The sequence below is a fragment of the Schistocerca cancellata genome, chromosome 7 (genome assembly GCF_023864275.1).
Source record: "Schistocerca cancellata isolate TAMUIC-IGC-003103 chromosome 7, iqSchCanc2.1, whole genome shotgun sequence".
In the NCBI taxonomy this organism is placed as follows: Eukaryota; Metazoa; Arthropoda; class Insecta; order Orthoptera; family Acrididae; genus Schistocerca; species Schistocerca cancellata.
Window position 1 is genome coordinate 273,425,865 of NC_064632.1, and position 12,325 is coordinate 273,438,189.

General features: G+C 44.6%; 1 protein-coding gene across 1 annotated transcript in view; it reads left to right on the plus strand.

Annotated features, from left to right (window-relative positions):
• Window positions 1-12,325, plus strand: part of LOC126092730 (lipase 3-like) — a 326,223-nt gene that overhangs the window by 165,151 nt on the left and 148,747 nt on the right. Inside the window, exon 2 of the mRNA XM_049908455.1 lies at window positions 2,848-3,052. Coding sequence (XP_049764412.1) covers window positions 2,848-3,052 — 205 coding nt within the window. The remainder of the gene's footprint in view (window positions 1-2,847; window positions 3,053-12,325) is intronic.

Sequence of the window (12,325 nt, forward strand, 5' to 3'; positions counted from 1 at the left end):
TGTTCTCAATGCGTGCTCAGAACTGGAAACAGCTGCGTGACACGATCGACAGGCATACTAGAGACACTTCCCAGCGCATCTGTGAAAAGCTTCATCGGATTTTCACCGTCATTTCGCGATCTATCGCACCTTACTCTCAGAATACCTCGTGCATACAGTAAAACTCTGCTGGCTGTTATTAAATAGCAGGTCGTAAATTGTACGGCTTCATATGTTATGTCATAGAAATTTAGTTTTATTACTAGTACATTCTTTTTGTTGAAAGTTTAACAAAATGATAAACTAAAAGAAAATAAAAGTAAAAAATGTACATATACTATAAGTAATATGCATATACACAATTGTATTTAAACTTGTTGATAACTTAGAAAATGATAGTAAATAAGATATATGTGGATGTATTTTAAATTAAAATTAAAACTGTATTTAATGGAAGAAACAAGAGATAGCAATTTGACTAAGACATGATGCAACAGTCCTTTCCTTCATACATTTTGCGTGTATGGTTACATGTGTTACATACGTTGCCTTCACAATGGTAATACTTAATTTAATGTATTGATTAGTTAGCTTATAACGTGTTTCCGAACTTGACGTAACAGCGGAGATCGCGAATTGATTTAATCTGTCATAGTCAGCTGCATCAGGTGCGAGGGCTCGGTAAAACTTCCACTCAGTCACACCTGATGCAGCGAAAGAAGAAAAAATGTCACATCTTCAGATAGTGTTACATTATATGAAATGGTATAACAACAGTTACATAGAGAATTACATTTTCATATTGATTCGAATTAGTGGTAGAGCCTTCGCTTACTTTTGCCATGTTTGTACGTTTATGTCGTCTTCACTTCCTGTGTGTGATGTAGCATCCGATTCCATGTCTGTGCTTGTGTCTGTCGTTTACTATGTACTGCTGATCTGTCCGGTGTGGACCCTGTCTTATTCTAGCGTATGGTCTCTCCTGTTTGTATGCCGCATAAAGTGCTTGCAATACTTCGTCTGTGATCCTATTTATAGACTACTAGTCACCTTGCAGAATGAGATTTTCAATCTGAATCGGAGTGTGCGCTGATATGAAACTTCATGGCAGATTAAAACTGTGTGTTGGACCGAGACTCGAACTCGGGAACTTTGCCTTTCGCGGGCAAGTGCTCTACCAACTGAGAAACACAAGCCCGACTCACGCCCCGTCCTCACAGCTTTACGTCTGCCAGTACCTCGTCTCCTACCTTACAAACTTTACAGAAGCTCTCCTGCGAACCTTGCAGAACTAGCACTCCTGAAAGAAAGCATATTGCGGAGACATGGCCTAGCCACAGCCTAAGTGGATGTTTCCAGAATGAGGTTTTCACTCTGCAGCGGAGTGTGCGCTGTAAAGCTTGGAAGGAAGGCGACGAGGTACTGAGCTCTGAGGACGGGGCGTGAGTAGTGCTTGGGTAGCTCAGTTGGTAGAGCACTTTCCAGCGAAAGGCAAAGGTCCCGAGTTCGAGTCTCTGTCCGGCACACAGTTTTAATCTGTCAGGAAGTTTCATATCAGCACACACTCTGCTGCAGAGTGAAAATCCTATTCTGGAAACATCTCCCAGGCTGTGGCTAAGCCATGTCTCCGCAATATCCTTTCTTTCAGGAGTGCTAGTTTTGCAGAGTTCGCAGGAGAGCTTCTGTGAAGTTTGGGAGGTAGGAGACGAGCTACTGGCGGAAGTAAGGCTGTGAGGACGGGGGGTGAGTCGTGCTTGGGTTTCTCAGTTGGTAGGGCACTTGCCCGCGAAAGGCAAAGGTCCCGAATTCGAGCCTCGGTCCGGCACACAGTTTTAATTTGTCCAGAAGTTTCTTACTAGTCATCTTGTCTGCGTATTAACTGTCCTATGTCCTGGTTTCCTAAGCTCGGTCTTATGTGACCTAGAGCATCACAGATGAGCACTATGTGTTCAGCTGTGCCATTCTCAGCAGAGGGGCCAGTGTGAGCCTGTTTTAGGCCAAACCTGTGGATGTGCACTGGATACGGGCCAAGGCCCTTGAGAAAGAGCACCCTGACATATGTTGATTTATGTACATACTTAAAATTCATCAGCTCTCGTGTATTGAGGAAAAAAGAGTAGACTCGTCTTTCCTTATCAGATGTGTCCCATTCTGTCTGCCATGTATCGATTCTCCAGTTGTTTGATTTCCGTTTGTCGGTTATGTCTTGTCCAGTTATTTTCTCACGTCTTCCCCTCTTCAGTCAGTAGGCGTTTGCTCTGTGGCGAATTGAAATGTCTATAGGGAAAACTCCCAGGACCACGCACAATGCCTCAATCGCGGTCGTGCCGAAATCCCCTGAGATTCAGAGTACAACATGCTATAGCGCTTATCGAATGAAACAGTAACGAAACGCCCTGCTCTTCTCTGGATCTTCTCTATTTCCTTCATCAAACCTGTCTCGTACGGATCCCAGGCTGAAGAGAAATTATCGAGTATTGATCGAGCGAGGTTTTTTTTAAGCTAGCTCCTTCCTGGGTGGGTTACTTTTCTTGAGGATTCTTCTACCGTATCTCAGTCCAGCATCTGCCTTACTTTTATGTGGTCATTCCACTTTAAGCAGCTCCGTCGCCATAACCATAGTTGTTTTAGTGACATAATTGCTTCCAGTGATTATTCTGCAATCTTGTAGCCTTAAAGTAAAGGGTGTTTCTGTCTATTCATTAGCAATACGTTACATTTGCATGTGTTGAGGATCAACCGCCAGTCCCTGGGCCAAGGGCCAATCCTCTGTAGATATTCCCGCACATACTCGTGGCTGTGTGTAGTATCCAGCGACAAGGGAGCGTTTCTGCCACACAAGCACAACTTAATGTCCGCCTGTCACAGGTGGAGCTGGCGCGCCAGCACGGCTACGCGGCCGAGGAGCACCGCGCGGTGACGGCGGACGGCCACGTTTTGGCGCTGCACCGCATCCTGCCGCGCCAGTCCGCTGGCGCCACTGCCGCCACTGCCGCCCCCGTCGTCCTGCTGCAGCACGGGGTGCTCGCCAGCTCGCTGGACTGGGTCATCGCCGGACCGGACACCGGCCTGGGTGAGTTAACGCAGCCCCTCCCCTTCTTTACCTTCCTCCCAAACAGGTCGAAAAGGGTAACAGTTCACGCGGAATGTAATCCATTTTAAGTGTCTTAATACAATGAACAGCCAAAGAAACTTGTGCACCGGCCTGATATCGTGTAAGGCCCCCGCGAGCACGCAGAGTTGCCGCAACACGACGTGGCATGGACTCGACTAATGTATGAAGTAGTGCTAGAGGGAATTGACACCATGAATCCTGCAAGGCTATCCATAAATCCGTAAGAGTACGAGGAGGTGGAGATCTTTTTTGAATAGCACGCTGCAAGGCATCCTGTTGTTGTTGTGGTCTTCAGTCCTGAGACTGGTTTCATGCAGCTCTCCATGCTACTCTACTCTGTGCAAGCTTCTTCATCTCCCAGTACTTACTGCAACCTACATCCTTCTGAATCTGCTTAGTGTATTCATCTCTTGGTCTCCCTCTACGAATTTTACCCTCCACGCTGCCCTCCAATGCTAAATTTGTGATCCCTTGATGCCTCAGAACATGTCCTACCAACCGGTCCTTTCTTCTTGCCAAGTTGTGCCACAAACTCATCTTCTCCCCAATTCTATTCAATACCTCCTCATTAGTTATGTGATCTACCCATTCTTCTGTAGCACCACATTTCCAAAGCTTCTATTCTCTTCCTGTCCAAACTATTTATCGTCAATGTTTCACTTCCATACATGGCTACAGTCCATACAAATACTTTCAGAAACGACTTCCTGACACTTAAATCTATACTCGATGTTAATAAATTTCTCTTCTTCAGAAACGATTTCCCTGCCATTGCCAGTCTACATTTTATATCCTCTCTACTTCCACCACCATCAGTTATTTTGATCCCCAAATAGAAAAACGCCTTTACTACTTTAAGTTTCGCATTTCCTAATCTAATTCCCTCAGCATCAGCCGACTTAATTCGACTACATTCCATAATCCTCGTTTTATTTTTGTTGATGTTCATCTTATATCCTCCCTTCAAGGCACTGCCCATTCCGTTCAACTGCTCTTCCAAGTCCTTTGCTGTCTCTGACAGAATTACAATGTCATCGGTGAACCTCAAAGTTTTTATTTCTTCTCCATGGTTTTTAATACCTACTACGAATTTTTTTTTGTTCCCTTTACTGCTTGCTCAATATACAGATTGAATAACATCGGGGAGAGGCTACAACCCTGTCTCACTCACTTCCCAACCACTGCTTCCCTTTAATGCCCCTCGACTCTTATAACCGCAATCTGATTTCTGTACAAATTGTAAATAGCCTTTCGCTCCCTGTATTTTACACCTGCCACCTTCAGAATATGAAACAGAGTATTCCAGTCAACATTATAAAAAGCAATCTCTAAGTCTACAAATGCTAGAAACGTAGGTTTGCCTTTCCTTAATCTTTCTTCTACGTTAAGTTGTAGAGTCAGTATTGCCTTACGTTTTCCAACATTTCTACGGAATCCAAACTGATCTTCGCCTAGGTCGGCTTGTACCAGTTTTTCCATTCGTCTGTAAAGAATTCGTGTTAGTATTTAGCAGCCGTGACTTATTAAACTGATAGTTCGGTAATTTTCACATCTGTCAACACCTGCTTTCTTTGGGATTGGAATTATTATATTCTTCTTGAAGTCTGAGAGAATTTCACCTGTCTCACATATCTTGTTCATCAGATGGTAGAGTTTTGTCAGGACTGGCTCTCCCAAGGCCGTCAGTAGTTACAATGGAATGTTGTCTACTCCCGGGGCCTTGTTTCGACTCAGGTCTTTCAGTGCTCCGTCAAACTCTTCACGCAGTATCGTATCTCCCGTTTTATCTTCATCTACATCCTCTACCATTTGCATAATATTGTCCTGAAGTACATCGCCCTTGTATAGACCATCTATGTACTCCTTCCACATTTCTGCTTTCACTTTTTTGCTTAGAACTGGGTTTCCATCTGCGCTCTTGATATTCATACAAGTGGCTCTCTTTACTCCAATGGTCTCTTAAATTTTTCTGTAGGCAGTATCTATCTTACTCCTAATGAGATCAAGGCATCCTAGAAATGCTGAATAATGTTCATGTCTGGGGACCAGTGGCAGTGTTCATGGAGCCACTCTGTAGCAATTCGGAGCGTGTGAGGTGTCGCATTGTCCTGCTGGAATTGCTCGAGTCCGTTGGAATGCATAATGGACATGAATGTAAACACGTAATCAGACAGGATGCTTACGTACGTGTCAGCTGTCAGAGTCGTATCTAGACATAAAGGGGGTCACTGATCACTCCAACTGCGCACGCCTCACACCATTAGAGTCTCCACTAGCTTCGACAGTCCCCTGCTGACATGCAGAGTCCATGGATTTATGAGGTTGTCTCCATACCTGAACACGCCCATCTGCTCGATACAATTTGAAACGAGTCTCGTCCGACAAGGCAACATATTTCCAGTTATCAAGTGTCCAATGCCAGTGTTGACGGGCCCAGGCGAGAGGTAAAGATATGTGTCGTGAAGTCATCAAGTGTGCTAGAGTGGGCCTTTGGCTCCAAAAGCCCGTGTCGTTGATGTTTCCTTGAATGGTTCGTACGCTGACACTTGCTGATGGCCCAGCATTGAAATCTGCAGCAACTCGCGGAAGGGTTGCACTTCTGTCACGTTGAACGATTCTCTTAAGCCGTCGTTTTTGCACGATCTTTTTCTGGCCGCAGCGATGTCGGAGATTGGATGTTTTACCGAATTCCTGATATTCATGGTGCACTCGTGTATCGTTCGCCCGGGAAAATCCCGACTTCATCGCTACTTTGGAGATGCTGTGTCACATCGCTCGTGCGGCGACTAAAACATCACGTTCAAACCACTTAAATCTTGATAACGTGGGATTGTAGCAGCAGTAACCGAGTTAGCTGCTCCAGACACTTGTCTTATATAGGCGTTGCAGACCGCAGCGCCAAATTCTGCCTGTTTACACATTACTGTATTTGAACACGCAAGCCTATACCAGTTTCTTTGGCGCTTCAGTGTGTGATTTAATTAAATGTGCAGTTGCGAGCGGCCAGCGGCTAGGAATGGGAAAGGAACCAGTTTCTGCTGCCTCAGAGATAGGAATAGAAAGCAACTTAAGTCTTACGTCACTGTTGGCTGGGAGACATCAAAGAGAAGTTCAGCTGGCTAACTAAATGTTTTCTTACCCTTCGCGCACATTTGCACCTTTCCTTCGCAAAATGTGAGAGTTGCATGTTGAAGTGTATGTGATAGTAGTTAAGTGGAATGGGAATGGGTGTGTGTATAGTGTGGTATCTGTCTGTGTCGGATGATGATGTGAAGAGGGAGAGTGTCAAACCTGGTGCTGGCTCGCAGCCTACTCCTCTCATACAGAACCAAAAGGCTTAACGTCCCCATCCGACGGACGGATCACCATCAACAGTGTCACGATACCTTCACTCCATGACACAATGCGGAGGGGTTTGGAATTTAATTAAGGGCACAGGCGTAAAATCTGTTGATGAGGAAGTTTACGCCGCCATCCTTCCCCCCGTTTTCCGTAAAGGCAAAATGTAAACCAGTCAACAGCGCGCGGCGTACAGAAGCGGTTACTTAGCCAAGTACAGCTCACGACCAATTTTGCATTTACGTCGGTGATCTAACGAGAAGTGGTGTATTCAACTAGACAAGACCGTTGGCTGGGATACGAGTAAATAAATTCGTATCTTTTTATCGTGGTTACTACATTATGTATCATAACTAATAGCGAAAAGTGACGCTGCTGAGAGTACACAATGGTAGCAAAAACTTTGCAGTACTACTGGTTCCACAAAGTAGCTGCTGCCGAGATAACTTGGGATGCGTGTTTGCGAGTCGTCGCCGAATTCACTGTGAAATGTTGAACTATGTAGTACAAATATACCTGAAGCAGGAGCTTTTTAATCCACTCCCCATCCAATTGGGCTCAAATGTCTGCAATGGCCACTGGATAAGAACGTGGTTCACACGTGAGGGGAACTGACAAATTTTACTGCTGATATGAGACTGCATCTAATGCTCCAGTATGGTCCAAGGACTATAAAAGCATAGAGTTCCGCGTTCTGGCCCTAGAGGGACTAGTCGGTGTAGCCGACCGCCGTGTCCTCCTTTGCTAGTGGCGTCATAGGATGCGCCATGTGGTCAGCACACAGCTCTCTCGGCCGTTGCCCCGTTTCGTGACCTCGAAATAGCGACTACTTTTTGAAATAGCTCATCATTTGACCTCCACCAGTCCTCCCACGGAGGAAAAATGGCTGCTAGTGCCGGGAATCGAATCCGTGTCCCCCACTTCGCAGTCAGACGCGCTGACCACGCATGTACGGAGGCGTACTACAGTCAATACCTCGTACTTAAAGATGAGCTAACAACAAAATACAGAATTTCTCTGTCTGAGGCGATGCTGAGATCGCTGGATAACTACGAGGTGCATTCAAGTTCTAAGGGCTCCGATTTTTTTTTCTCCGGACTGGAAAGAGATAGAAACATGCGCATTGTTTTAAAATGAGGCCGCGTTCATTGTCAATACGTCCCGGAGATGGCAGCACCGTACGGCAGATGGAGTTTTACCGCCAGCGGCGAGAATGAGAACTGTTTTACATACTTAAAACGGCGACGTTTTCCTTACTTGAACAGTATGCAATCATTCGTTTTCTGAATTTGCGTGGTATGAAACCAATTGAAATTCATCGACAGTTGAAGGAGACATGTGGTGATGGAGTTACTGATGTGTCCAAAGTGGGTTCGTGGGTGCAACAGTTTAATGAAGGCAGAACATCGTGTGACAACAAACCGAAACAACCTCGGGCTCGCACAAGCCGGTCTGACGACATGATCGAGAAAGTGGAGAGAATTGTTTTGGGGGATCGCCGAATGACTGTTGAACAGATCGCCTCCAGAGTTGGCATTTCTGTGGGTTCTGTGCACACAATCCTGCATGACAACCTGAAAATGCGAAAAGTGTCATCCAGGTGGGTGCCACGAATGCTGACGGACGACCACATGGCTGCCCGTGTGGCATGTTGCCAACCAATGTTGACGCGCAACGACAGTATGAATGGGACTTTCTTTTCGTCGGTTGTGACAATGGATGAGACGTGGATGTCATTTTTCAATCCAGAAACAAAGCGCCAGTCAGCTCAATGGTAGCACACAGATTCACCGCCACCAAAAAAATTTCGGGTAACCGCCAGTGCTGAAAAAATGATGGTGTCCATGTTCTGGGGCAGCGAGTGCGTAGTCCTTACCCATTGCGTTCCAAAGGGCACTACGGTAACAGGTGCATCCTACGAAAATGTTTTGAAGAACAAATTCCTTCCTGCACTGCAACAAAAACGTCCGGGAAGGGCTGCGCGTGTGCTGTTTCACCAAGACAACGCACCCGCACATCGAGCTAACGTTACGCAACAGTTTCTTCGTGATAACAACTTTGAAGTGATTCCTCATGCTCCCTACTCACCTGACCTGGCTTCTAGTGACTTTTGGCTTTTTCCAACAATGAGAGATACTCTCCGTGGCCGCACATTCACCAGCCGTGTTGCTGTTGCCTCAGCGATTTTCCAGTGGTCAAAACAGACTCCTAAAGAAGCCTTCGCCGCTGCCATGGAATCATGGCGTCAGCGTTGTGAAAAATGTGTACGTCTGCAGGGCGATTACGTCGAGAAGTAACGCCAGTTTCATCGATTTCGGGTGAGTAGTTAATTAGAAAAAAAATCGGGGGCCTTAGAACTTGAATGCACCTCCTAAGTCTGAAACAATTCGTAACCCACTGCAGAGACGAGTTCAGTAGCACTGTTTCCAAATGAGAGGCGATACGTGGATTATCCTCTGCAAAAGGTACATGCGTGCAATAAATTGTAACATACGCTGAGGTGACAAAGTCACGACATACCTCCTTATATCGTGTCGGACCTCCTTTTGCCCAGTGTTGTGCAGGAACTCGACGTGGCAAGGACTCAACAAATCGTTGGAAGTCCCCTGCAGGAATACTGAGCCATGCTACTTCTATAGCTCCAACTGCGAAAGCTCCGACATAGGAATCACGCATCCAACCGGTTGCAAATAGCTGTTATTTGCTACCGGCTGGCTGTGTGATTCCTATGTTGCAACTAATATACGGTTGCTTAGAAACAGCCATGTTTAAAACTGTAAAATGGAGAAAGTGTTGCCGGTGCAGGAACCTTTGCACGAACTGACTGTCCCATAAATGTTCGTGGGATTCATGTTGGGCTATCTGGGTGGCCAAACCAGTCTCTCGAACTGTCCAGAGTTATCCTCATAGCAATCATGAACAATTGTGGTGCAGTGACATGGCGCGTTGTTATCCATAAAAATTGCATCGCTCTTTGGGTGCGTGTTACCCATGAATGCCTGCAGATCGTCTCCAGAGAACCCAATCCATTCCATGCAAACATAGCCCACACCATTGTAGAGCTATTACAAGGTTGCACAGTGCCTTGTTGACAATTTGGGTCCTTGGCTTCGTGGGGTCTGCGCCACACTCGAACCGTACCATTAGCTCATACCAGCTGAAATCATATCTGACCAGAACCCGGTTTTACAGCCATTTAGGGTCCTATCGTTATGGTCAGGAACCCACGGAAGGTGCTGCAGGCGATGTCGTGCTGTCAGCAAAGGCACTTGGCGTAGGGCGTCTGCTGCCATATACCATTAACACCAAATTTTGCCCCATTGTCCGAACGAAAACGTTTGTCGTATGTCCCACGCTGACTTCTGCGGTTACTTCACGGAATGTTGCTTGTCTGTTACCACTGACAATCATATACAAAGGCCGATGCTCTCGGTCATTAAGTGAAGATCGTCCGCCACTGCGTTGTCCTTGCGTAATGTCAGAGATTTGGTACTTTCGGCACACTCTTGACCCTGTGGATCACGGAACAGTGAATTCCTTAACTATTTTCGAAATGGGATGTTCCATCTGTCCAGCTCCAACTACCACTCCATGTTCAAAGTCTGTTAGTTCGTGTCGTGCGTCCGTTATCACGTCCGAAACCTTTTTACATGAACCTCCTGAGTACAAATTACCTGAGTACAAATCACCGCTCCACCAATGCGCTGTCCTTCTATAACTTCTGTAGGCGATACTACCGCCATCTGTATATGTGAGTATGGTTACTCCATGACTTTTGCCACGTCAGTGTATAAAGCGCTGAAGTTCTTATGTGTTTTAATTGCCTGACATTGTTAGTGTTGCAGGAGGCGATCTTTAAATACAGAATTGTAGTTTTCCTTAGAAAAACTATTTATTTTCCCAGATCACAAGGAAAGATACATCGATTTCTACCACTTAAGTGGCCCTCTTCAGATCACATAATAGAATACATTGTTTACATCGACTCCAATAGCAAGACGTTTGGTCACAATCACGTTTACAGTTTTGACTTTGAAATTATAAACGTGACGGTGACAAAGCGTCATGCTTCAGGAGCCGATGTAGACACTGCATTCTATTATGTAATCTGAAGAAGGCCAATTAATTGGGCTAAACTAGTAACTGATGTATCCATACTTGCGATCTTGCAAAATAAAAAGGCTTTCAGAAAGAAGACTGCAACTCTGGTTTATTTCTCGTTAAGGTAAGGCAAGGGTGACATTTGATCCAAATTTGATAGTCACTGAATCCATAAGTTTACGTATCGAATATTTTGTTAAAAGAAGCAATACTTCATACAAAAGTCATTGGTAGACCGTAACCACACATTCACTAAGATACTAGCAGATGTTGAGGGTACCATTTGTAAAGTATTGATAGACTAAAGTGTCTAGCTGAGACAGAACCCTTTAGCCGAACCGTATCCGCTTGATTAAGTCTTACTAAAAAGCACAACCCTACAACATAATAGCCAAAAAAGACGGATGTTAGAACCGTTAAATAACATTGCCTCAAAGTAGACCAAGAAATTTTCTTCTTCTCTCTCCTCAGTTAACATGCAAAAACTTTATATTTTCTGTATGTGACGCATCAGTGATCTACGCGTGTACTGCTCTTAAAACTACTATTCTTAAGTTATCATTTCGCAGCATTTGATACGGCATATTTATTAGTGTATGCTTTGGTGGAGACATCTCCATCAGAATCTCGAGAGCAGCTTGCACACTATAGCGGGTTTCATTTCTGTCATGTGAGAATTTCCCTTTTGTATAAAAGTTAGGGTTGGATGGTGCACACAGTATTCAGAGCATGCTGTACGCGTGACTTCATAGCAAAATCAGAATTTAAAATTTTTATGCTAATGAGGTTTAATGCAGAATAATAGAAATAACTTCTTGCGGAAACATTTCACATTGTGCTGGGGCTGTATCGCGCAAACTGAGGAAATAATTCAACATATTCGTGATAAATTAAAACGCATTTAATTGGAAATTTCAATTCCATTTTAATTTATAATTTCAGCCCTGCCCCGTTTCTGATATCTATACAAAACAGCACTTACTCATAAATGAGTGTATCTGAACTCTATCATTGTGATTTTACTATATTTGTACATGAACCCTGTTTCCTAGTGGATGATGGTTTAGGCAGAACTATTATGGGGTCATATACGCACGTATATTGAAGGAACTTTCTCCAGGACTTCAGTTTTCACTGCGCGCAAAAATCGCCTTACATGGCACTATCTGCATCTGCCTGGGTACACCACAAGTCGCCATATGGTGTATGGCGGAGGGTAGATTTTGCACTAAATTAAATCCTCTCTGCACCCTCGCCCCCTCCGCGGGCGGTTCGCGAGAAGATTGATTAGAAAAGCCCGAATTTGTGTAACATGGCTACAATATACTTCCTTCTTACGACCGATGCCGAGTTCTATCGAAAATTAAGAAGTAAATCATTAAAAGGTAAAAAGAAGTCTGGTACTTCAAGTAAAAATCTAGAGACTGTATGTAGTGGTATACAGTGGCTACAGTAAGCTAAAATACAAGTGTGAACTATGTACATGAGGGTGAAATCCAAACCTCGAAACGCGTCATGGAGATTTTACAAAACAAAAAATAAACAATAAAGTTGCCGAAAAGAATATTTGTTTTGTTTTACCTTATGTCGTACACATTTGGCGAATCCATCAAGCAGAACTGTAAGTATAAAATAAGGATACAGTGACTCAAATTTAACAGCAATACTACCGTTAGAGCAGGCGATGAGCCGTTAGTTTATTTCTTAAACTCTCGAATGTGTAACTCAGCGGTGGTAACGAACAAATTACTTCTTACTCCAGTGCTCATATCAAATACGGACGTACGGACT